The 27,016-nt window shown below is 38.4% G+C and overlaps 1 protein-coding gene across 1 annotated transcript in view; it reads right to left on the bottom strand.

Moving 5' to 3' along the window:
- Positions 1-27,016, bottom strand: part of unc13c (unc-13 homolog C (C. elegans)) — a 117,653-nt gene that overhangs the window by 45,663 nt on the left and 44,974 nt on the right. Inside the window, exons 11-16 of the mRNA XM_080885900.1 lie at positions 22,206-22,321; positions 21,836-21,999; positions 16,741-16,897; positions 16,261-16,329; positions 6,756-6,845; positions 5,840-5,968 (exon numbers count right to left, since the gene is read on the bottom strand). Coding sequence (XP_080742026.1) covers positions 5,840-5,968; positions 6,756-6,845; positions 16,261-16,329; positions 16,741-16,897; positions 21,836-21,999; positions 22,206-22,321 — 725 coding nt within the window. The remainder of the gene's footprint in view (positions 1-5,839; positions 5,969-6,755; positions 6,846-16,260; positions 16,330-16,740; positions 16,898-21,835; positions 22,000-22,205; positions 22,322-27,016) is intronic.

Genomic DNA, 27,016 nt, shown 5'->3' with positions numbered 1-27,016 from the left:
TAATAAATAAATAAGTGTGCTCTGTGTTCAGCATGAAATAAGACTGCATTGGCTTATCCCACGAGAGGTAGATTATTAACTGAACTAATTATAATAAACACACATTTCTGAGTTTTTTCTGGCTTCACTGCACACAGTGACATTATTGCACTGTGTTTCAGACAGCATGTCTCCACACTGAGTTTCTTCCACCCACAGGTTTCTGGGAGCTGGAGGATAAAATTACAATGGCTATAACCATAAGTAACAAGGTGTGTTGGTAAATCAAGGACAACAACCTTTCAGTTTCAATATCTAATGTGTGTCCATGCAAATGTGAGTCAAAGTCCACTGCATAAATCTCTTGCTATACTGGGGAGAAAGGTGTTGAATCCAAACCTCTCACTGACTCTGCCATCTGTTCACACCACACTGCGTGCGTCCACACTGATCTCTAGTCACCAAGTAATTGTCCCTGTCGTGCCCTTTATCATAAACAGGTTTTATAGAAAATCAGCAAGAAAACAGCAAAACACTCCTGAGTTTCCAAATTGACAAAAACATACACACACTGAGAGAACTGCATCGTACGCACAAATGATTAAACACCCACGCACAACAATGACAATGAAAAATCTAACCCAGTACTGTGGACATGCACTCCCGATAGGAAGCCATGCACATTCCAACAACTTGCATGCATGACTAAAGCAAAAATGTCTTTCTGATGAAAAGAAAATTTTGTTAAAAAATGAAAATGTTCAGATTAGTCGCTGAATAATTTAGGTTGAATTATTTAACAATCTTCTACATATTGACTTTGGGGTGCAGCACAAAAAGGAGTGCTCTGGAAACATGTGATGAGTCCATAAATCCTCAATACAGTCTTCCCTACAATAATCAACTTGTTTCTAATAATGAATTTTCTCCTTTTAAAGAAATATAAGTCACATGGTGTCGGTATGTCCCACTGACACTGCATTTGGGAAGAATCGTACTAAGATTAGACTATTACTTCTTCAATGAAAGCTTCTATCGTACTGATTATATCCATCCACGTAGTGACACATCTGTCATGGCAACAGTGCGATTGGTCTCAGTCCTATTTCTTCACATATGTATGGTTGCACAGGACCCCTTGGTATCACATTTTTAGTACGCCGAGTACCCTTATTTTTCAGTATACAGGGTTATTGTTGTGAATATGTTTATTTTAACCCAACCACTATATTTTCCAAATCTAAAGAATATATTTTGTTTACTAAGCCTAGCGGATGAAACGAGTGAAATCAAAAGCAACTAATTTAAAATGAAACAAATTGCAGCTTTGTGGTCTGATGATTGGTGTTGTTATTTATGCCACTCCATCTGTCTACTTTTACACTTTTGAAAACGATTATTATAAACAACAGGTTCAACTTCATAATGGCCATCCAAATAATGTCTACAGGTGCACATAATACGTAATATTTTTTTAAACAACTGCAATTTTTCAATAAACAATTATGAAAATAATAATTGGTTATATTTATGATAAACATGAATATAATCAAAGATTTACTAATGATTAACCAATCAGTAAGAAAAAAAGCATAAAAATTAATCAGAATCACGCTGTTTTGGTTGATCTATTAATGATGTTACTGAACTGAGCACATGCTGTTCTGTGTTCATTTGTACAAAGACTCCATTTACACCATGATCTATATAAGATGGCTATGAATGAGAAGTGAAACTAGGCCGGTCAGTGTGATGAGAAATTAAGACAAACAATGACAATGGCAGATGCACTTGTTAAATGAATCATTAAGTCAAATTTATTTGGATAAAGAAGCAATTTCTGAGTTCAAACAAAGCTACCTTAAACAGACCAACAATCCTTATTGGCCTCTATCTGTACTTTGGTAGAATACTGATGCTCACTTCAATGAGAAAGGCAATGGTTTAATGTGAGAGGCCTGAACCATTGGGGAGACATGCCACTATGTATTGGAAGGTAATTTTTTGTTAAATTGGAAACATGAATAATAAAACACATGTCTCTGCAGGTAGTGAGTTAGCTATGCAAAGCCTATCTGTGTGTGTATTTGTGTGTGCAAAAGTATATGCATATACGAAGGACACTGAAGGTTGTGTCATCCCTGCTAAATCTGATGTGGTATGCAGCAAGCTAAAATGTTGTGTGTATTCCCTTTGTTTATTGGTATTCACTTCAAGTAGGTACAAAAATCCACTGTAACAAATCCATTGTCAAACGTGATTAAGAAACTTCTGTCATTTTTATCTTATTTTTATTTTTTTTACTACGCACCCATGGGTTTGACTCCCAGTTTCAGTAGGAAGTCAATATGACAGTGAGCTAAGAGTCCAGTGCAGTTTCTCTACTTCTGCTGCACGGGGTAGTGGGAGCATAGCATAAATATTGATAGCCGTGTATAATTCCTCTAGGGGGTAGCCAGTGGTTTATGTTTATTGTTTAGCTCCTGCAATTCCCATGCAGAAGAAATAAGCATTAGCATACCACTGGCTCCTCATCAATTCTCGCAATGTGACACAAATTACAGAGCCTCTGATTGAAGGATGTTCCCAGAGAATGTGATCAAATTCCCAAGAGAACGAGCTGCGGGTGGAACTGAAACTGCTTCCACGCATTTTAAGGCACAGTGAGAAATGGTTGTGTGTTTAATGCGTTGGTGAAAAATACATTTAAGGACACCGATTCTGAAAACGAAAAGCATCTTTTTCTTAAATACCCCTTTGTGTTTTGTTGGCAAATATGTGATAATGAAGGTAATGTAGCTACCTATCAAATCACTTTGAGAGGCTTGCTAGATAAGTGGCGGAGTGCTGTAGCTTCTCCTTTGTTCCTGTTGCACACAATCATTGAATCCTTTCCTCCCCATACAACACCAAACCGCTTCTGTTCATTTGTCTTCTTGTGCATTAGCATTTGCATTGGCATGTGCATGCGTGCGTACATATGTGCATTATTTAAGATGCATGCGCATGTTACCAGATATTTCTAGTGTGTGCACCATCACTGCTGCTCCACATTCCTCCATAGTGGATAAACCTTTTCTGTGATTTCTTTGCCCTCCCTCCAATTCCCCTTCATCTTGCTTTTCAAAATCCTCCCTTTACTGCCAGGATTTAAGAAACAGTTAAGCTAGATTCCCTCAGCCCCTCCTCCCCCGAGTCATTTTACACCCAGGCAGAAGCAGAAAGCTTTGTTGTCGTGTTATGCAAGATTCCTCGTTGTGGCTGGGATATTTCTCTGCTTGCCTGGCCACTGTGTCAGCTCTTGTGTCACCACACTCAGTCACTGTTAGCAACTGGGGTCTGAGATGTGTTCTATCTGCTGGGCCAAAGGCTACCTGGTGTATGTGAACATAATTTATAATCACAGTGAGGTTTACTTTGGGGTGAAGTGCATGCCTTTTTTTCTCTGCCACCGAAGAAACATTGATAGAGAGGCTGTCTACTGCGAAACTGGTGGACGAAGACGTAATTAGCACCAAGTGTCTATCTCACCGGTTTGGTAATTGCTTACAACCCCTAAGGCTGTTTAAACAAAGGAAACTTATTATTCAACTTTTGAGCAGATTGCACCCTATTACGACCTAAAAAGACATTATCTTCTGTGATGTAAAGGCCATTCTCCCTGGGAAGTAAACCGTAAAATAATCAGCGGAGCTGCCTGTTGACTGATTATTTACTCAGGCGAGGCCAAAGCACAAGTAAACTATCACGCGGAAGTGAGTCTGGAAGAGCCAAACATAATGCAGGACTTGGTGAAGCTACTTTTTGAATACGTAAACAGGTGAATCTGTCAGTTCTCAATATAAAAATGCTGCTCATAGTACTAATAATACTGCATAGTATTTTATATGAATAGTAGTATGATATCATAGTTTCACACAAAAAAACCATCATTCAGAATGAACCTTGTTTTTGTGGTACTATATTATCTGCGGCGACACCTGAGAAAAAAAATCTTCAAAACAGTTGACAAACTTTGTTTTTGTTTTGTTTTTTTACATAAGGAAAGATCTTCCAGACGGTTGGGTGCTTTATACGGCTGTTTTCCACCTACAGCTTCCTTTTCAAGGCTGAAGTCTTTTATACAAAGTCTGCAATAGACACTGTGTACATTTTATTGTCTGATAAATGTCTGTGGGGGATATATAGACTACTAATTTCCAGCCAAGCGGGATTGAATATACTTTCCACCATTGTCACACATCAGTACAAAGCAAAATAAAGCTGAAAAGGAGACCATAGTGTCACCTTTATTATAGGCTGGAGGTTTTACCTGATAAAAGCTGTGCTGTCAGATAGATGCCAACACTTGACAGACCACGTTTTTAAAAGAAAGTTTTTAACTTGAAATTAAATGATTCCGAATTAATAACCACGTTAAATGTTATTGTTACTATTGCTTCTACAGTACTTTTCACACTGATGTCAGTAAAACTCAATTAAGTACCAGTTATCTAGTTATTGGTGTGTGCCTTGCTAGTTAATTAGCAGATGTTGAGTTGCTAGTTTGTAAATTACGAATGACTGCATGAACTGTGAGTTGTTCTCATTAACATTTAGGAGCTGTTGCTCAGACTGTGTTTACTCGTCAAATCAAGAAATTGGGAAAATATTACATTAAAAAGTCATTATGATAACAATAGGCACATAAAATTTTTATTACAGTACTTGTCATTACCCTGTGCGTACCATCTATAAAAACACATCATCTTTGCAGAAATTGTCTTTTTTCTCCTGTGAATGGGCCACCATCAGAGAGGTTATAGTTTTCAAGCCCAGGGAGGCCAAAGTAACCACAACCATAATAAAATAAATAAAACATTACAGAGCTGAACAGGTGGCAAGCAAATCCCATTCCAGAATTCTAGTGAACAAATGTGTTTTAAAACTGCTGTTTAGGAAGGAGGAAAATTGGAAAGTGTTCACTGACCCTAGTGTTTCTCCTGCAGCAGGTCTACACACAAACTGCTGTTATATAACTGCACAGGTCTGCAGATGCCCTGCACATGAACCGTGCTGTGATTAAGCCACCTGACCCTCTTTTTTTTCTTCTTTTCTGAATTAAACAATCCATGCATAACTACATTACTGTACCCAACCTTTACTTTAGCTGTTTACATATAACTTAATATCAAATCACAACAGCAGTCGCCTCTGTGCGGCTTTATATTGTAAGGTAGAGACCCTACAATAATACAGACAAAGCTACAGTGAAGCTGGAGGATGAATGCTAACTTTTTTCCACTCGATAAAAGTTACATGAAGGTTCCCGATGGTTGTGGACAAATGCAATAGCATGGCAGGATGCTGTAAACGGACCAAACTTCAGTCAGGAGAACAACTGAGATAATCCATCCACAATACGAGGTTAGTCATTAATATACTGCAACAACATGGGAATAGAGGAGCTGCGAGAGAATTCAACATTAATGAATCAAGAGTACGGAAGTGGAGGAAGCAAGAAGAATGAGATGAGTAAAGTTTGACTTCTCTGACTGTTTTGTTTCGCTTCATGCACCTTATAATCCGTGCGCCTTATGGTTCGAATAATACGGTACCTATCTTTCTTTCACTGTATCACAAGCTAACTTTAGCCAATAACATGTCTGAGGAGCTTCAAAAGTAAGCAGTCAGTGTAGTATAAACAAGTGTATAGTTAGCAAGCCATTGAAGATTACTAGTACACAGCTTGAGACCTAGCATGAAGCGTTCTCATCTGCGTTCTCTCACTTTGCGCAAAGCATCTGATTTTGTTGTTTAGGAATGTTTAAGTTTAAAAGTGCAGGCCTTAGTGTCATTAAAAGAGACACAAGCCAGTTACCTGATCAAGGAGCTGGTTGTATAGCTCATGACAATTATCAAAGATGTATTTATAGGTGGAGTCTAGACAGGCTTTGACACAGTCCTTCACCACCATACTGGCTCTTGGTGGACTCTGGAGTTCTTGCACCTGCAAACACACAGAAATACATACAGTGTTTAAAAAGTATGCCTTCACATTCAAACATCCTAGGTTTGTTAGCAGTCCATTCAACATGAAAATCATCCAGATCATAGACATAATGCTAGCAACCCTAATCAACACCTTATCACTTGTGCAAAAAAGGGCAACCTACTCTATGTACTATATATAGTAACTGACATGTAAGTGAACTAGCATTTAGGTACATGTGCAGTGTATCACATACTAACACAGGGGCTCCACTGTTTGAGCAGCGGTGCATACTGTATACACAGTGAGGCTCAGCATGGCTATGGCACAGAATGAAAGCTTTGGTAACCTAAAGTGACAGTTTTCATTCCTTTGCTCGCAGCTGCCATCTTAGCTATGCCTCAGTGCGCTAGCGCTACAACCCGACTCCCACAAAGAACGTCGGATGGAGCCGTGCTTTTCATATACCAGGAGACAAGTCAGCATACTCTTGGGGTTGAAGGAGGTAGAGGAAACAACCATAGCTGTTTATTGATGAATGAAGTTTAACACAACTCCACTGCTTTAGCCTCAACTCATGTGGTTGTGTAACAATAAATGGTTTGGTTTTTAAGTAGTAGAAGGTTTAAGGAGTAGAAAGTGAAAATTCTAATGTATATCAGAGGTATGCAAAGTGCTCCGTTATCATTTAGTGCAAGTTTATGTCTCTTTTAGTTTTTTCTTCAATTACATCCTTGTGTTCCCCTTTCACCCCTCAGCTTGTCCACTGCCCATCCACCCTTCACTGTCACACATAAAAACACACCTTCATCCTGAAGAACGTGATGCTGGTCAGCAGATCAACAGTAGATTTCAGATCTTGGAGACGCTCTGGGTTTCCCGCAGGGAAATTATCCTGATTTAAAACAGAGAGAAAAATTACATAAGGAGAGAGGACATCTTGTTGGAAGCAGCCTTGTAATGTCACACACCTCCGACTACCACGTCATATCGCTTAGGCCAAATATTAAAATTGATTACAGAGCAATACCCAGCAATCATAACAAAATGACTGTCTGTCTAATCGTTTAGTGGACAAGGGAGGTCTCTGCTGATGAAAACCTCTATTTCAGGGCCATGAAGTCATCAGGCAGTGCAAAGCACCGTGACGGAGAGCATATAAAGCCCTGACAGCTCAGAAGAAAGGCATCGCTGGCCCATACATTATCCTACTTCTCCTACTCTCTCAGTGCTCTAATAAAATTTTGCTTGTTTTCAATCCGTCTTCTTCCTTGTCGATGAATGCACATGGGAGACTCAGGAAGTAGAGCCAAATCTTAACGCCGCCTTTAGGCTCGACAGCACAAGCGCAGGAGGGGTTTTTTATGCTAGACGACCAACAGAGGCAAAACTCGTCTGACATCTTAACGATGTCAACAGCATACAGAATTTGATTGGGTTTCCAAGAATACACGCAATAGACAATTGAGGTTTTTAAAAAGAAATGTTAAACACAACCCAGAGGCAGGTCTCGAATCTATCCAACAGAAAATGCAAATGACCTGTTAATGTTTCACAGTCAGTCTGCAGTCTACCGAGACATTGCAGTATATTTCTCTAGACCCGTGATTAACAGGAAAAGTCCATTTTAGTGGTGAAAGTGTAGACCCCAATAAACAAAGCTTGACACACATTTTGCATAAGCAAATGTAGATCACGTATTCTATATTTGGCTGCTGAAGTGGGAAAAATAGAGAAGAGAGAATCAGTAGAGGCTGTTTCTTCTTCAGATAAAACGCTGTTTGTGTTGCTGCCTTTTATATGAACAATACAGTTCTTTGAGGGTTTCATCATTTCTCTCTAGATAAAAGATTCCATTCAGTTTACATTTCAAAATGAAATTTATCCAGTTGCCAAGGGACTTCTTTTTTTAGAGTTATTGGGAAAATACATGGTCATCAGTCACTTTCTTTGCCTTCTTTTTTCTACTTATGTAGCCTTGAAACACAACATTTGTACCTATGAAACAACTGCTCTATACTGTAGTGTCACCATAGCCTTGAAACTTAGTGTGTCCGTATGTACTCAGACCACACAACAACAGCTCAGTATGTGCTTTAGTTGTTATGTGTTGGTACTGAGTAAAACTAAAAGACTGCAATAGGATTTGTTGTTAAAACAAAGGTAATCCACTGAAGCTGATGAATTTCTCAATTAACATTTAACCTAATCTGTGGTTTCTTATTTTAACAAAAGAGGCAATAACAACTCTTGGTATGAGAAGAAAATCATCTCAGAAAGACCTTAAACTGCACTCCAGAAATGTTCAATTTTCACTATTGCCAGTCTGCCTTTCAGTGATAATGGAGGTCTGATCCATTGCTGAGTTATACAATTCAATTTCATATTGCATTTAGGGAATATTTTAAATGTATTAATTCCAGCAGTTTCCTCAACTTAAAATTGTAATATAGGTGTGTAATTATGGTGACTAATGTCAAGTAAAATCAAGTGCTTGTTGACATTCACTTTAGCAGCTGTACAGAACATAGCATCTACATTCAAATATTATGACCTCACCTACCAATCTAATTTGATATCTGACAGCCAGTTTTGAATGCAGCTGGCATGTTTTTACAAAAAAAGGACTTTATTACTGATTACACCTGTGTAAAGCGGGGGATTTCTAAAAAGCGGGCTACTTTAAACAGCTCAAAATGGCCCATACTTGTCAATTAGTGTTACAAAGTACAAGATGTTAAATTCTAATCTGCAAAATCACTCATTTATTACTGTTCAAGTGCTGCTGCTCTTAACTTCAGGTCTTTCTAACAGGAGCAACAGTGGTGGTGTAAGAATTTTGTCTAGCTCAACCTCTGACTATGCTTGAAAACACAATGCTGCAACTAAGAGCTCATCAACAGAAAAACAAAGTGAAAAGAAAGGAGAAAAAAGATTTATTGTCCACAAATAGACAAGCATACTAAAAGTCTAAGCATTCATCTCTGCTCCAGGAAGAAAGACATAAGCATTGCCTTACAAAGATGACAGAAAGTCCATTATGAGATGAAATGAGGAGTGAATGATGCGGATTAGCTTTTAGTTCTTTGTCTTTGCTCTAGTGTATACTGAAAATTATGTTGGGCCAGTGCTTGCAATTAGTGCAAAATTCCAAAACACTACCTGCTTAACACATAAAAAGAAAAGTTAGAGCAAGCCTACCATTTACAGCATGAACTGTTTACAATTTCAGCTCAGACGCTGTAAACACTACCCTGTACACTGTACGACTGATGTTAGGAAAGGCTCGAATATTCCACAGACAGTGAACAGTTACACTGATTTTACATGTGTCTGTTCTTTGGATACCCCCCAAAAAACATTTTTCCTGCTCTCCCTGTCACAGCAGCATGTTAAGTGTTATGATATTTTGATACCACGGTAAGCATTTACAGGATATTGTTTTATACAGGAAAACTGTTACTCAATAAGGCCCATATACTAGTTGTTTTTCTCTTTCTCTGTGACCCAAGAATTAATGTGTAAGACTCACAAGCTGGTACCCCAAGGTCGAGAACACCACAGAGATGAGACCACTTCCTTACTCCCATCCTCCCTTTTTCTTTATCTCTTAGAAAAAGGCTCGTTAAAGGCCAGGTGGTTTGTTTCAGAATTCACTAATGAAAGAACTCTGTATTTTATGTCTAGGAGTGTATTTTGCTGGGATGATCATAAATTATAGCTGAACTGATAAACTACACAAGGGATACTTTGCTCAGAAGGCAGGAAGACGTTTCCTTATTTAGTCTGTACCGGTTTGAACTGGGAAAGCTGACACACGAACCTTTTTTTCCTCTATATAAACTGCTGTGTATCAAATAAACCTTTGAGTTGATTTGGGAAGACAACCTGAAGCAGTCTGTGTTTCCTTGTTCTCCCAAGCTGCTCCCGGCGCTGTAACTAACCCAGCTGAATGGCATACCTGAGTGTTACTTTAAATAATTAGGAATCTTAGAAGGAAAGGACAGAACTCTGCTTATCGCTCACGCCACGGAGGAAACCCGGGACGGCAATTTCCTTCATTAAGTTTCCATTAAATTCAAGTTATTAAATTCCTCCAGTCTATTTTTCTAAACTGGTGACCTGCCAAGCACCACTACTTTAGGTAATACCCAGACTATAGACAAGTACCTCACACAATCCTACTTAAAAAAAAAAAGAAAATTCAAATGTTTATTTTTGCCAGGTATGGAATGGAGCAAGTCCAGCTAATCAAAAGCAGTCATGTACTGTTGAGTGCTGGAACACATCATGGGAGCTTTGAACTGGAAACAATACACTCTGACCATGAAGACATGTGGTATGCACCTCTACTTTTGCATGCCTATTGCTATAAGGTATAAATACTGCATTTAGGGGTTGCATATTAGATTTTATACACCTTTTAGATTTTCAAAGGCCTAACTTAACCTCCAATAAAAGTAGTTTTTAGTTGTTTTGCTGTTTCAAGTAGACTGAGGTTTATGCTGTAATATACTGAACTTGTTTTTTTTCCTGAGTATGTCAAATTTATAAGAGACCCCAAAAAGAACCAGAGAACAGTGGTTAGATTATATTTCTCATCTGACCTGAAAATGCCTTGAGCGACCCAAGGACAAGCTGAAGGGGATGTCACTGTGACCCACCTCTGGATGAGCAGCAGAAAATAGAAGAAAGTACTTCTAAGCCCTTTCTACACAATAAATCCAGCCAAGGTTATGAACATTGAACGCCAGTATCTTATTCATTCCACTTTAGTTCGTTCTGTGCCCTTTCAATAAATAAATATAGTTGTCACAGAAGTTTCTTATTCTCTGCATTCTGTGAAAGGTGACACTAGCTCTTTTCTTCAGCTTGGATTTTTTACACTTTCTGCCATAAATTTCAAAGGGCTGGCTCTGGATTAAGCAGGTTCTGCTCTGGAAAGAACAAGATTACTCTAAATGCGCGCAACAATGCAGGCGTAGCTTTTGTTTTCTGAAAGTTTGCTTCACAAGCTTTGAAATTATGTTCGGGTGCTATGTGGGAATCATATAAGGGTAATGTTTGAATAAATGCAAATGCTTTAACAAAATCTTGTTGGTATTAACTGTTAAGCATTTATTTTTTGTTTTGTTCATTTGATGCTTTATCCAATCCATAAAAAAGGTGTTAGTAAAGAAAGCTGACGTAGTAGTGCTGTGGAAAGCTACAGGTGCATTATTAGATTTTTTTCCCACAGGTTTTGGAAGCAGAAAGAAAAAACTGCTGTTTGCATGAAGTTCTACTATACAGAGTTTCATTTTGAGACTATATGACAAGACTTAGTGTTGCTCACTGAACAAACATCACTTTATATCAAACTGCCCAAACTCAGCCCACATCGTGCTCTAAATGCTGAATTTTTATGCACGACCCAGTGAACCCCAGTGAAATCCCAGCTGGGACAGACTGGCCATATGAGGTGTCACCGTGTATCAGGAGTATCAGACTAAACTTGAAGGGGAAGAAATGCATATGTAGCAAAATGTAGAGTGGCACTTGCAACCTGGCTCCCTCACTGCTGATTCAAGTCCTCTGTTTTACAAAAGCAAACTCGATCTCCCTCAGAATGTCATTATAGGGAAATCCATACTGTGAGCAGGCGGAGAAGCCAGATCTGAATCTTATTACTGTCCAATAGTGGCAGGTGGGCTCTGTGGGATGGCTTCAGAAAGTGAGAGAATGAAAGAGAAGGTATAAACTGTGTGTGGATGTGTGTGCATGAACCACTGGTCTGTGGCAGGTTTGACAAGAGAGCAGCAGGGCAGTGCTGGCAGGTGAAGCCAGTGCGATATACTGTGACTTCTCTCAGTGAACGTGTCATTGCCAGATGACCAGGCCATCTGAAAATAAGAGAGGCCATCTCTCCTACACTTAACTCTCTCTCCTTCTCTGTCTACCACCCATACTTTTCATTCGTCATGTTACTCCTTCCCGCTCTTTCCAAATTCATCTCATTCCTTCCAAATGTCTCCCTCTTTGTCCAAATCCTTTCTCCTCCAACTCCTTCTCTGCTTCTTTCATCCACTTCTCTTTCCAAATCCTCGCGATCCCTCCCTCACTGTTTGCAACTTCATTCTCCATTTACCGTTTAGGCGCATACTGCTGCTTTTCGGGTGTGTCTTTAATCACATGTGGCTTCACACTGATGGCTATGGCAAAGAACAGGGGGACTGAAGCAATCACCCACTTAACGACACATTGCCTTTTGTGTTACATTAAAGGTGAGTGGGTCATCTTTCAGCTACAGTTCACTGTTTCCTGCCTCCAGCTAGAGAGAAGCGTGGAACTGCATGCTCTCAGGTGCATACCTGTGTGTGCATGGCAGTATAGCGGGCTTGTATGCAAATATATTAAATAGACAGAGAAAAAGCGGGAGAAAAATATGTGTTTATATTGTATATCTGGAGGTGAGCAAATCTACATGCACAGGGTATGGAGGGTAAGGAAAATGGTGAAAAAAATGAGTGCGTGACTAAGTATGTGGTATGTAGCAGGACGAGCTCTTCTAGGATTGCTCTGAAAGATTATATGCTGGAATTTAGAATTTTAATTTAAAATATGAAATAATTTGCATCCAGATAATAGTCTCAGGACAACTGAAGAATTACTCTCTTTTTGTATCAACATTTCTTAAAATGCACATCTCATGACGATACATAAAAAAAATTAGGATGTCTTGGATACACAATGATGCAAAACCACTAGCTGAAGACATTTTTATTTAGAAAAGCATTTGATTAATTTCTTCTTATGCTGTTTTTATAGTTTTATAGTTTTACATTGTTTTTATTTACTGTTATATTGTTTTTATATTCCCATTTCCTGTGTTGTAAAGCACTTTGTGATTTTTATCTGTGAAAAGCGCTTTATAAATAAATTTTACTTACTTACTAGACTGTCAAACTAACTATATTCATATTTATATTGATTAAAACCATTATATTAAAAATTAAACATTAATATTGTTTAAACGCCCATACAATGATACTAAAAACAACTGTGTAACTGTTGTCTTTGCACACTTTCATACAGTTATTGTTCAAACCACTCTCTATCGGCATGACCTGGTAGTAACAGTTTTGTTAATTTGACAATAAAAACAGCACATAATCAACAAGTTATAGAATAATTTAAGTTACATTACTATTGCAAATAATTCATTGTAATTTTCTATGATATATACCAGGATAAATATAACTTGATAAGGTGAAAAATAGGTGAACTATATGGTCATCATGGTGATACTGAACAGCTAAAATACATAGATGGAGAATTATCATAAAACAATCATAACATGATCTATTACAGTGGGACTGAGAGAATTAACTATTGAAGGAAGAAGTCATGATAGTCCCAGAGTTTCAGAAATTATGTGTACAACAGCATTTCTGATATTCACTGTCTTTGAGCTCCTAATTCACTAAGTAATTAAAAGTAACATATTATAAAACTAATGCAGACATTGTGTTGCAGATCTTGGGACACATTCATTGAGATTTGTTAAATTGCAACGTATTATACATTTGGAATATGGTTAACAATATATCTGTTTTTCTTCATTTACCTATATAAATATTGGTTTTTGCATGCACGTAATTTTATACACAATATATTTTTCTACTTCAGTAGTCAGTGATACATCTATCACTGGGGAGAAAACAGCATAAAGCAGAAGCAAGACAACATGCCAGTGAGGTCATAGAGACGTGTAATAATGTATAATGGTGAGAGCAGTTTACATCAAACGCGTTCATGCTATGGCTTTAACAAGTCAACCAGGAAATTTTTACATAAAGCAGGACAATCAGGCTCACAGAAAGAAGCTGCCTGATGTGCATTGTTCAGGAACAAGGTCCAGGCAAATGACCCTGATGTATGAACCCATATCACAAAATAAATAGGCGCACAAGTGTTACCTCCACTGGGCTCATATAGTGAAATGATATTTCCCACCATGTGCAACAGACAAAATATTAGAAGCACGTTTCCCGAGACCAGAACAGTTCAACACTAGGGTCACTATACTATAGATCTGAATCGATATCTCTATACCATAGTATTAATAAAACTGATAACATCTACAAAGATTTATTACAGGACACTTTAAAGGACTGAACTAGCTTGCACGCGTAACAGACATTTACAGTATTGCCTCATGGTACAACATTTTGATAAATCGTAACTTTGATTGCCAGTAAGGCAATCTGATTGTTCCTTTAGAAAACATAATTAGTAGGTTGTTCTTTTCTGCAGTCTGTCCCTTGCTGCTAAACTGTATAGTTAATTTAATGAAGAAGTTTCTGACGCTGGACACTGCAGATGAACCATCAAAGGAAAAAGGAAGAAGACATGATTGCCTCATTAATTAAGAGCCCAGTTTAGGATTTAGCACTTATGAAATACCTTTGTTCTTTATAACAGTAACAATAAATTCATATTTGTCTGCAGATTATAGTCTCTGGGTAGAAAAAAAAATGGAGCTAACAGCCTACTTTATAGATATTTTCAGGATGTCCATTACCAGAGGCAGAGTGCTGGGCACTCTTTACTGGATCTCTTTATTGCACTAAGTGGACCACTATTTTTGAGATGATGGCCTCTTGACATTGTGGGCTGATTACTGATGTTTATGTGCCTGGATCTACCAGGGGCTGAGAAAACTGCAAAAACTGAGAGGCCATGTTTTTGTACATTTGATGCAACAATTTTGTTAATTATGGCATCAACAATGAATGCCATAATGCCTATGTCTAAATATAGACAATGTATATCTATAATTATTCTTTTCCGGATCATGCTTTTTAGGTTTTCCCTTCTTTTAGCACAGCTTCATACTATTAATATTGTACATAGTCCACTTGGTAAATGTCATCCTTGGCATGACATCACAACATTTACCAATGACATTTACCGCACCTTAAGCCCCAATATTTTGCGCATTTAACACCTTTGCACTTGGGATTAAGATCCATCTAAGAAGGAACCGTATCCAAGAAAAAGAAGAATCCACATGCATTTGGCATTAGCAACAAAGTGTCACTGTGCCACACTAGATAGTCAAAGGAGAATGTAATCCAAACAAAGGTGACTCCATCTGGAATTTGTGATGTAATGGGTACTTAGACCATCTTTACGGCAATAAGGAACATAGAAAAGAAAATGCCAAGTGATGAATAATATTGAGACAGACTCACTATTCTCAGAATATTTGCCTTACTCCCCGTCCTTGTATCCAGAAGGCAGTTGTCTGCTCCCTAGAGTGTTTTGTCCTTCAACCGTATCACTCCTTTGTTTTACCTGTGTATGTCTAAGTCTTTGATCTTGCCACCCCCAGGGCTGTCTTCCAGACCCTTGATGTTTTTACCTTTTGTATCTATTTAACACCTATAGGTATCCCACTGCCCCTGTCATCTTCTTGTGCTTCTGTATAAACAGTATGATTTCTCAGAGGTTTTGGGTCAGCTTACCTTCCAAGACTGACATTCTGTGCTGGTAAGCCTAGCGTATGCTTAAATACTTTAATAAACATTCCAACACAGCAAACTCTTAAGAAACAGAATTGATTTTTACATTTTTAACACATGTAGCTTTCTTTGTAAAAAAAAAGAAAAAGAAACAAAGAAAGAAAAAAAAATTTAATGCAATGGCAGTGTATTAGATGAGAGACATATATTACCATCCAACAAATACACTCCCTGGTTGCTCCATTAGATATATCTGTTCAATAATTAGTTAATACAAATACCTAATCAGCCAATTAGATAGCAGCAACTGCATTAAGGGATGTAGACATAGACAAGATAACCTGCTGAAGCTGAATTGAGCAACAGAAGGGGGAAGAATGGTGATTCATGTAACTTTTTACGTGACGTGTTGAAAGTGTCAGATAGGCTGGTCTGAGTATTTCAGAAACTGCTGATTTTCCCACACAATCCTATCATGCCAATTTCTGCTGTGACATTCAGATGGTAGAGCCAGAATTTGGCATAAACAACGCGAAAGCATGGATCTTTCCTGTCTTTTATCAACAGTTAACTTTGGACGCCTTAATACCAACCAAGCACCACAAACATCACAGCAAAAGCGGGTTAACCCCAGTAGTAGACAGGTATACTTAATAAAATGCCTGATGTGCATATGTACATATGTAAAACAAGCAGATATCAAACTGTCAAACATTACCAACGTCATATTTTTGTACTGACAGATGCCACATAAACATGACTACACACAAACACACACACCACATGTAAAAATCTAATACATACCCGATATTTGGAGAGGTCGATCCTCAACGAGTTGTGCAGCTGGTCCAGTAATTTGACAAATTTCTCCCTCTGCAAGGACAGAATTGTATAATTCAGTTTGGAGCATCACCTCAAAAGTATTGTGCCTAAACATTTCTTACACTGCATGGTGTGGAGCATATCTTCGCCCTAGTAATTCAGTTTTATTTGCTGGAACAAGATTTTGTCATTTTGCAATATTGCCAGCGTCAGCTTGCTGGCTAAAAATATTATATGATGCCTTACAACATTAACTTCTGAGATGTTGCTGATTTTATACAAAACTTATCTTCCACTAGAACTATTAAAAACAAATAGTGAAGTCAACAGTTCAATATCAGCTTGTAGAAAAGTAAAACATGTCACTTAAGTCTGACTGTTGCCAATAGAAATTACATTTTTTTATGAACACTATATTACACTACGGTTGGCAGACAGCAAGAAAGTATTATGTGTACTTACCCCAAAGTTAGAGGCAGCAAATCGGTCTGAAGCAGAGGCAGTGGTTGTGGTGGTGGTAGTGGGATGGGCGAAGTAGGAATTGATATTAGCAAGCAGGTTGCTCATTACTGCTGGCACCCCAGGACACATGTATTTGGCGGACAGACAAGAGAAATGCCTGCAGAGGAGAATAAACAGCTATTATCCTACAACAAGTGGTTGAGAGAGTAAGAAAAAAAGGCATGATTTCTTCACAAGGGAACATAAAACAATTACATGAAAAAGTACAACTTAAGATCCCACATCAACTGGGCAATTTCAGAAAGAAGCATCAAGAGCTCAACACGCACTTACATAGTGGTGAGAAAATGCATGTGCTAAGTTACAAAGGTGAGAAAAAAGGCTGAAAAATATTCTGTGTTACTGCAGTAACCACAATAAAAAAGAAAGTGAGAAGACATAGAGCAGTAGAGTATTTCCTCATCATATTTCAGCTTCCTGTGGCTGAAGGGAGAACATATTTTAATGTTCCAAACAATTACTTCTGTTAGAAGAGTTAGTTAGTGCAAGTAGACCACTGCCCGTGTTCATGCAGTAAAATGTGTCTTCAATGAGTATCTATAGAAAATTGTGTCATAAATCAGACTGAGCTGTATAACCTATACTGTTAACGACATAAGGCTGCAAAGTAACAGATGGAGCATATAGGTTTAATAGTAAATCAAGGGAGGTTCAAAGGAGGAGAAATTAAACGTGTAAATTTAACTGAGAACCATTAATCCTGTATTTTTAAATATCACAGAGATAGACTCCAGCACAGTATTTGAACTGCTTAGCTGAAATCAGCCCAACAAAAATTAGATCTCAGTACTGGATGGTGCTTTAAAAATAAAGCAAGGGAGGGGGTGAGGATGGAAATGAATGAGAGCTCTTTTACTGCTGCAAACTTGACATCTTCCTGCTACCTTTTCTAATCTCCCTAGATCCTTTTTTGATTCTGTGACTTTTAGACTACACACAGTAACAGCGGCACATGCCACTTTGGATTTGGCATAAACTTGCCCTTTCTCTCTACACACATCTGAGCAGCGCTACCCAGCAGTAATTAAGTGGTGGAGCCTGAGAGGCCTAGTTTGAGCAGGGATCTATGCCTGAGTGAGGAGCATATGCTCCTTTTAACACTCCATCTTGCTGCTCCACAAGCCATTTGGAATGCATCTTAAATCATAATGCAGCAGGATGTTGTTATTGTAGATAGTATACCGCATATAAAATTAATAGGTGCAATAATCTGTATGTTTACTTTAATGCATCTCAAAACCATGCACACTTGAGCTGCCTTTTCAGCCTCAGGCATGACCCATAGCAAACAAACATTTGGATGCATGAGAGCTTAAAGCAAGATAAAATAAGCTGAACTTTATACATTTAGTATGTTTTAGCACCACTACCTTTGAGGCAAATATTGTACTTCAGTCTTACAGTTTTAGATACTACCTTAAAGATTACAACTTTGCATGACCTTACATATCACCAAATTACATTTATGATAATTTAAAGTATTACATGTTAGTATTACATGAGTTGGAAAAATATTTAGGAACCAATTGATTTGTCACTGAGTCGAAATCTGGGCTGTAAAAGAACTGGACAGGTTGTCTCATCTACTTCTACTTGCCGTAAAGCACTTAGTTGCTGCCATGTGGTTGGCTGATTAGGTATTTGTATTAACTAACAGTTGAACAGGTATATCTAGTGACGTGGCCAGTGAGCTTCAAGGCGATGGGAATATACAAATACATACAGGACTCGATATGCTGCTGTAGCCAACAATGCGACGCAGTTAAAATTAGCTGAAGCTTAAATGCCTACAGTGAGCACATTAATGCACATTACAATATTACTATTGACAGAATAGTAAAGATGACATACAAACATATATGCTCTCATTTAAGGTTTTGAATTCAAGATTTTTATTTTTAGTGGCGTTTTTTTCACATGGTGGTATTATGAATTTAATAGGATTCAAATCCACAGATTTGAGCATGTCTAAGAGTCGGGCATTTAGACTGAAAACAGACATTTTGAAACTAAGAACATCTTGCTGAGTGAGTCATCACTTCCACAGAGTTATGTGGAGTAACGGTAGCAGATTTACTCCCCCTTCTTCTTTGTGGAGCGGACACACAGACACACATACACACACAAAAACACAAACACGTTCTCATTGGGAGGCCGATTTAATTACTCTGCTTTCAGCCTCCAAATTACCCAGGAGCACTTGGGGTTAGGAGAGCAAAGTGAATGATGCAAAGAGAGTGATGATGGCATCCGCTGAATTCCCATGGTGCTTTTAGAGCTGGATCTCCTGAGCCTATTTCCAAGAGGGAAGACATTGCCTCCCCTAAAGTTATCCTGCTTTGGTTTTTTACTAGCGGGTGAGATGTACTACACACTCACATATCATTTAATGGGTTCAGATAGCTAGGAAAAATGAAAAAAAAAAAGATGATGAGAGATGCGGACAGGGAGACAGGGGAGTGGTGATAGTGTGCGATGAAGAAAAACGAAAATGAGGGAGGGGTATGCCAGGAGTTGTTGTAAAGGGCACTGGAGGGAAAGTGAGCCTTCACAGCTGCTGTGATTTACGCAGTCATGATGTCAGGAGTTACTCTGAGTCAAGGTTCAGCGATGAAGAAAACAGAAAGGTAGGACCTTTCATAAATTCCTGATGAAACATAATGAGAAACACCATGGTTAAACAAGGTTCAAGCCTGAAGCATTAACTCCACGTGATAAAGCGGGTAATCAGGCCACTTACTGCCCTTAAATAATGTGGCTATCCCTCATATGATACAATGAACTGTCACAGTGAATCAACAACATGTCAGCTAGCAACTCTCCATCAGTTTGCTGCACCAATATGATCCAACATGTCAACAATGCTTGTGCTATAGTTGGGCTGTTGTTGTAGCAGCTGCACCCCTTTCTTGTGTGGATATTGTGTGATAACAACTGATGGATTTTGGAAACAATTAAAACTGACTTTGCAAGGTTAAAAAGAAAGTCAGCTGCATGTTTGCCCTACAGGGCCAGCAGGAGAAAAGATAAAGTCCACAGGGTTAAATCATAATCGGTAAGAGAGTAGGTGGTGCGAGAATCAAACATACTCAGAGGTCAGTGGTTAATAAATGAAATTAACAAATTTTAAGCAAATAATTTGAAAATAATTCTCAGTCCTGTTTGATCACTTGATTTTCAAACTTGAAAGCAAAAATATGAGTTGAGCCTTCCATTCAATTTGCCAACAATCTGTGTGTAATTAGGGTCTGATTTAGTTAGGCAGCAGTTAATTACATAGTCAGCTAGTGGGACTGCCCAACAAGTGCAGTGGGAACAGAGCTTAAAAGGTGTACTTCGATGGTGCTTTTCAAACAACAGCTCATACAGAAACCAGATTGCAGAGATACTCAATGACTCATTATTAATGAATTACTGCAGTAAAAGTCATTAGCAAACAATAGATAATAGCTGATATAATGCAAGAGACTATCTTTACCTGTTTAATTCTAAAACCCATTTTTTATTTCAACTGGTAAAGGATGCTTTATTCTCTGTGTTTACCCACCTATGTGATATACTGAAAAGTATCTCACTATAATACAGTATTTTAGATATATATATAAATTATTAAGGCAAAATTTTAATTAAATCCCCATATAGGCATCTCCCCTAAAACATAGAAAATGTCAATCTGCCCATCCACGAACAGCTCCTTGACAATACTTCACATACGTGGCACACAGGCACATCTTGAGGATTTATCTACATCAAATATTATGACACCATCGTGCTCCCTAGCAGCCACCTACCAATGGGCTGAAATGTCTCATTTATAGCATTTATCCAGCTAGAACATCAAAAACACTTGATCCTTTTTGAGTCATGACAATAACATCTGATATGCATCTACAGAAGTCGAACACTTGAAATCTCTCTTTGACTGCAGAAGGAAGAGCTGAGCAAGCCACCTTGGCACACAAGTACACAGTAAGCACCTAAAGGACCTCATCTATATCAAATATGATGATGTTGCCTAGCAAACATCTGGCTCAAATTACAAATTTTTTTGCAATCATGCATCTATAACATCTATATTTTATTTTGAAGTTATGAAACGGTCTCAAACTTTGGCACATAGTCAAGCAAGAGATAGCTTAAACATACTAAGTTTTACATGAGATAATATAGCTTCAAGATAGCCAGGCTCGTGTATAGACAATTAAAACGGAGAAGTAAACCTTAATTAAAGATCAGTTATTTTTCGTACTAATGTCACTGCGGTAGTTCCTGACTAGCTCAGTCAATGTCACACAGAGCAACAAGTGGTTTGCATTCACTTTGTCTCTATGGTGGAACCAAGCTATAAATGTAGAGTTTAAATAACAGTGTAAAAAAGAGTTTTTTATAAGAGTATAGTAAACACAAATATTTTAGAACAGGAGAAATCCATTCAGCCACATACAATACAAAAATAAACTTGGGAATGTAAAGCAGTGCATCTGGGTTGAAGCTTAGAGGATTAAGTAAATACGCTGTGCAAAGACAACAAAATAAATCTGCTGCTAGTGAACTGGATGATGGATACATGTATTGTGCAGACTTCTAAAGTGTTAACAATTGCTTTAACACAGCACAATGTCAAATGTCACATCAATGACCTTGATCAATATTGAAAGGTTTTAATGTTTCCAGTGGTGTCACTGCAGGGGAATGTGTTTGGGGGTCACGATGGAGACAAAGAGATAAACATTTATAGACAGAAAGGGTCACAGAGGATCACCGACACAAGCAAGGAGGAAAACAACACTGTTTGTGTGCCCATGATCAATGTGACAAAGGCAGGTTAGGAGGTTTTTCCATGAGACCAACAATTAATCAATCAAACTTGGGAGCTCGATAGTTTTCCAAGCTCTGATTCTGCTGAGGAGACATCTTTACTACTCCAGTTCTCCTTCGCTCGTCCTTCTCACATCTCCTTTTCTCCTTCCACTCTGGTAAATGAGACACTGACAGATTGGTGAGGTAAAAGGCCATAGATCAGGGTAGTACTAACGTCATAGCCTGATAGATGGATTCCACTCCGTATCTCATGGCAAACTCATCCACTATCTCCTGCGACACATCGTCAAAGTAGACCTTCCACGCCTCTTCCCCTTTCACCTGCGGGATCTTCACTACCCCGCTGTTCTTCACCTCAGTCAGATAGTGGAAAAGGTTCTGTGAGTGGCACGAGAGATAAGAGAGGAACAGGTTAGGGTGATGGAGCACGGTGTCATGACAGTTTTTTTGGGTGGTGCATGCCAGCTGATGAAAAACCTTATCATAGCTGTAACTGTCTTTATAAACATGATGCTTAGAACTGTGGCAATGATCAGTGGATTAGAGCAGCAACCTTTCCTAGTACCAAATCAAATGCTGATTACCTCGTGTAAACAGGTGTACTGGCCATGAGGAGGAACCACGTTCTCCTCCCCTTTCATTTCCACGCTGATCTTGAGTCTGATGGCACCAGATACTGCAGATTTGTCAGTTCTTTTATCTGTAAAACATTACCGAGCTGGATTAGACATTTAGAATAACTTAAAATTATCAGGAGAGTAGATGGCAATATTTGTTCAATTTTAATTCTATCCAAAACACAGGGTGCAATTTTCATTTCCTATATTTTGAGCTATGCAGTGTGGTTATCGTGCACCAGATTGACTAGTATGGACTGGTAATTTGTTCTTTTTACTCTGCACAGCTTTCTAAATTGCGGGCCATTGATTTTGACAATTTTTTTCTTCACAATAGCAGATGGCGAAACAAGTTAAAGACATAAAGCACATTAATCTCTACAAGTTTTGTTGCACACAGTAAAAAAAAAAACGGATGAGAGAGACTGAAAGGGAGAGAAAAAGAGTGAGAGCGTGAGATACAAGCTCAAGCCTGTAAGAAGTGACCTTACTCTGAAAAAGAACATCAAATTTAATAATGTCCATCACTTATAAATCTGTCCTTGACCACACTACAAAGAAGAGACATACAGTGCTGTGAAAAAGTGCTTCCTCCCTTTGGAATTCCTTTTTTTTTTTTTTTTTTTTTTGCATATTAGTCACACTTAAATTGTTCAGATCATCAAACAAGTTGTACTATTAGGGAAAGATAACCCAAGTAAATACAAAATTGAGTTTTTAAATGATTATTTCATTTATTATTAAAAAAGTTGTTCAAACCTAGCTGGCCTTATGTGAAAAAGTAATTGCCCCCTAAACCTCATAACTGGTTGTGCCACCTTTGGTAGCAAGAAAAAAACTGCATTTAAGCATTTGTGATAACTGACAATGAGTCTTCCACATCACTGGATGTGTTGCTTTTTTAGATCTTTTAGTCTACTTCACTTTGTCAGACAGGTTCTATTTGAATCATTTCTTGATTCAACAGGTCTAGCAATATTAACCAAATAATTAAACCTAAGTGTGGCTAGTGAAACTGAATTGAAATCTTTCCAAAAATGTGGTTAATCACAGTTAATTCATGGTTTAACAATTACTTTTTCACGCAGGGCCAGGTAGTTTTGGATAGCTTTTCCCCTTAATTAATAAATAATATATATATTTTAAAACACAATGTGAAACCTGAAAGTGTGACAAATGTTAAAAAAAAATCAGGAACACTGTGTAAAACAAAAAAACTAACATTAAAATACATCTATGACATAATCTGACACAGAAATCTTGGCGAGAGGCATTAATAACATTTATAATGACATACAATAACCTTTTGGGTTTAATTCTCCACTAGCAAATATCAACACTCAAAGACCACATGTGACAAATAAAAAAAAACGACCCGTACAGTAAGGAGATTGGGTAACTCTGTGGAGAGTAATTTGCTGTTACAGGTTGGGTTTATTTTTCACCTTAGAAAGAAGGGTCAGCGCAAATCAATACAAAGTTGTTTTCAGGTGATCTCTTTTATCCCAAGATGAAATATTTCTTTTCTCATGGGAGTGGTCTCTTCCAGAGAGACACTGGTCCCATCTGTAGGGCATGAAGGGTCACTCAGTGGTTTGGTGAGCATGAAAATAATGAATCACGCTATGGCCTTTGACAGATATCAAAACAGTTAACAGTTATTGGACATCACTCTCTTCCACCATCATCACCTCAGCACATGAGGGAAGCATGCATCATTCCCGCAAAGTTAAAGAATTCACTTGGCACATCGAGTCCCACTGCATGCTGGGATAGTTCATGTTGGGGGATCCACCTGACTCTACACATCCACATTCAGTGAAACACAGAACCAGAAGAATGATGGATTAGACCAGTGGTTCCCAAACTTTTTTTGCTAGGCCCCCTTTGTTTTACAAGAAAAATGTTCGCGCCCCCACCCCCCCGCGCGTGCTAACACATCCTCCGACCACACACACCCATATTTTGCTCCATTGCGGTTTATTTCGCACCTCAAACATTTAGTAAACAATTAAGCAAATACAAGTAATCTGCAATAAATTACAGGTAAACTACTAACTCTTTTACGCTACGTCCGCACCTAAACGGGTATTTTTGAAAACACAGCTGTTTCGTCCACACGTAAACGGCGTTTCCAATCACCGAAAACTGAGATTTTTTAAAACTCCTATTTTGCGTTTACGTGTGGACAAGGAATACAGAGTTCGTCACGCAACGTCAAAGGTATGTGCCTTTTTTCACGTCACGCTGTGCGCCATGTTATTGTTTACATGAGATGAATTGCAGAATGGCAGATAGAGACAAAATACTGTTAATCTGACTATCTGCAGGTTTTACACGCTTACATACACACACAGTTATTGTCCCTCCATTTACAAAGACAGAGGCGTCACGATGTGATTATTTTACGTGTAGTTGTTTTTTTCCCTGTGTAATAATATTCAACATTGCTATCAATACATTTTTCAAAAAATGCCTCTCTGTGCAAAATAGGTTTAAAAACATAAACAGCTGTAGGATACTGTTTGTCCGTGATTTGAACCGGGGGACAAATTGTGGCAGGATCAGCCTGATATTATTTGTATCTCACTGTAACTTTACTGTATAAAGTATAGTATAGTATGTATATCTCCAAAATGTCAGGAGTAGTTAGTCATTACAAAAAGTGTTTGTGAACTAAAAATCAAGAATGTGGGATACTGTTTGTCCGTGATTTAAACAGCCCAGCGCTGCTCCCGACAAAGGGAAAACCAATTCTGCAGGGGAGACCAACCTTGGCACTTGTGCAGGTGAAACCAAAGGGAAGATATGCTTCATCATATTTTCTAGTCTTTGGCTTAGGATGAAGTTGGTTTGGAAACATATTCAGTGATGCTTCATCTCCTGCTTTGCGTTTCTGTAGGCGCCCGTGCTAGCAGTGTCCAAGCGTTTTGTTTTTTTCCCCCTTTTCATCTTTCATCTTTTCCTTTTCATCCCGCGCCTACGGTGGCCCCTAGAGACAAAGCACGTACAAACTCCAAAACACTTACAAAATCCAAAACACGTGCAAAATCCAAAACACATGCAAGCTCCAAAACACTTACAAAATAAAAAACACATGCAAAAGACAAAACACGTACAAAATACAAAACACATGCAAACTCCAAAGCACTTACAAAATCCAAAACATGTGCAAACTCCAAAACACGTACAAAATCCAAAACACATGCAAACTCCAAAACACGTACAAAATACAAAACACATGCAAAATACAAAACACGTACAAAATCCAAAACACGTACAATATACAAAACACGTGCAAAATACAAAACACGTGCAAACTCCAAAACACTTACAAAATACAAAACACATGCAAAATACAAAACACGTACAAAATACAAAACACGTGCAAAATACAAAACACGTACAAAATACAAAACGCGTGCAAAATCCAAAACACGTACAAAATCCAAAACACGTGCAAAATACAAAACACATGCAAAATACAAAACACGTACAAAATACAAAACACGTGCAAAATACAAAACACGCGCAAACCCCAAAACACGCGCAAACTCCAAAACACATGCAAAATCCAAAACACAACGGAAGTGCTCCAGGACGCTAGGGGCAGTGTTGAGCTTTTGTTACCTAGTAACTACACAAGCCAGGAAGTACCAATGACCGGATTTGGGGTCTGCAGCCTTAATTAAAGGCCGCATTTTAAGGCCGATTATGTCACAGCGACACGACAAAGACTGTCCCAATTCAAAGGCTGCTCGAAATGCGGCCCTCAAATGCGTCCTTAATTTCCCTGAATTTTAAGGATGGGTCTGTGTAGCCTTCATGGCCCAACATATCCCAGACTTCATAGCGCGGCGGTGGTTTGGATAATTTTGCCGAAAAAAAACGGCGGAAGCGGAGCGGACGAAGAGTAAACTTCCAGAAGTAAGTACTGAATATTATGTCACTTATTTATGCGCAAATGTTTTTATAATGAAGAACATTAAAACATTACTGTTGGCAACATGTCGGGAAAGTTATGTGACATTAGCGACGTTTGTACTAACTTGGTTTTAAAGCCTTCACTTCAAAATATTCGCCGTTCAATAGCTGACTTTAATCTTACAGAGAATGTGATGATTTTATGCGTAATTAAAGTCAGTCATGTCAGTCAGCTGACGGTTCACTCCTTAAGCTGAAAGAAAGATGCTTTAATCACAGGAGTCACACATGTGTCCACTGTACCATCTGGGAACTCTTCTTGTTTAGCACTCGTAATGACACAAACACTAAATCCTCCTTCTCTGGTGCTGTTTTGTAGCAGTGTGTACACCTGAGACTGTCACCTGTCTGTCTGTCCTGCACTCTCTCTCTGTTTCTTTCTCTCTGATTGTGGAATAAAAGTATGAACATGTATTTATAAGTCACACTTGTGTTTGAATCCTGCAGCTTATCACACATTTGATTTCTATGTGTGACACCTGCAAGTGTCCAGAGTGAGGACAGACTGAGGGACCCACTGCATTACATCATCTGTGAGGCTTTGCACCCCTGATGATCCACCAGGACAATCTCAGCAGTATGTGAGGAAGAGGAGGAGGAAGAGCCAGCAGCAGCTGACAGATGGAGAGAATAGACAGACTGTTCCCTGTTTGTGAAGGACTGCTAGAAAAGTTTAAAATAACTAATTGTCTGTCCTGAATCAGTCTTATTAGGTAATGTTCAAATAATTTTATCATTCCAGTGTTTCCAGTGTGGGAGAAAGTACTCAGGGCCTTCAAGTTACGCACTATGAA

The sequence above is a fragment of the Rhamphochromis sp. 'chilingali' genome, assembly GCF_963969265.1.
Source record: "Rhamphochromis sp. 'chilingali' genome assembly, chromosome: 6".
NCBI classification, from domain to species: domain Eukaryota; kingdom Metazoa; phylum Chordata; class Actinopteri; order Cichliformes; family Cichlidae; genus Rhamphochromis; species Rhamphochromis sp. 'chilingali'.
This window is presented reverse-complemented; position numbering and strand designations above follow the sequence as displayed.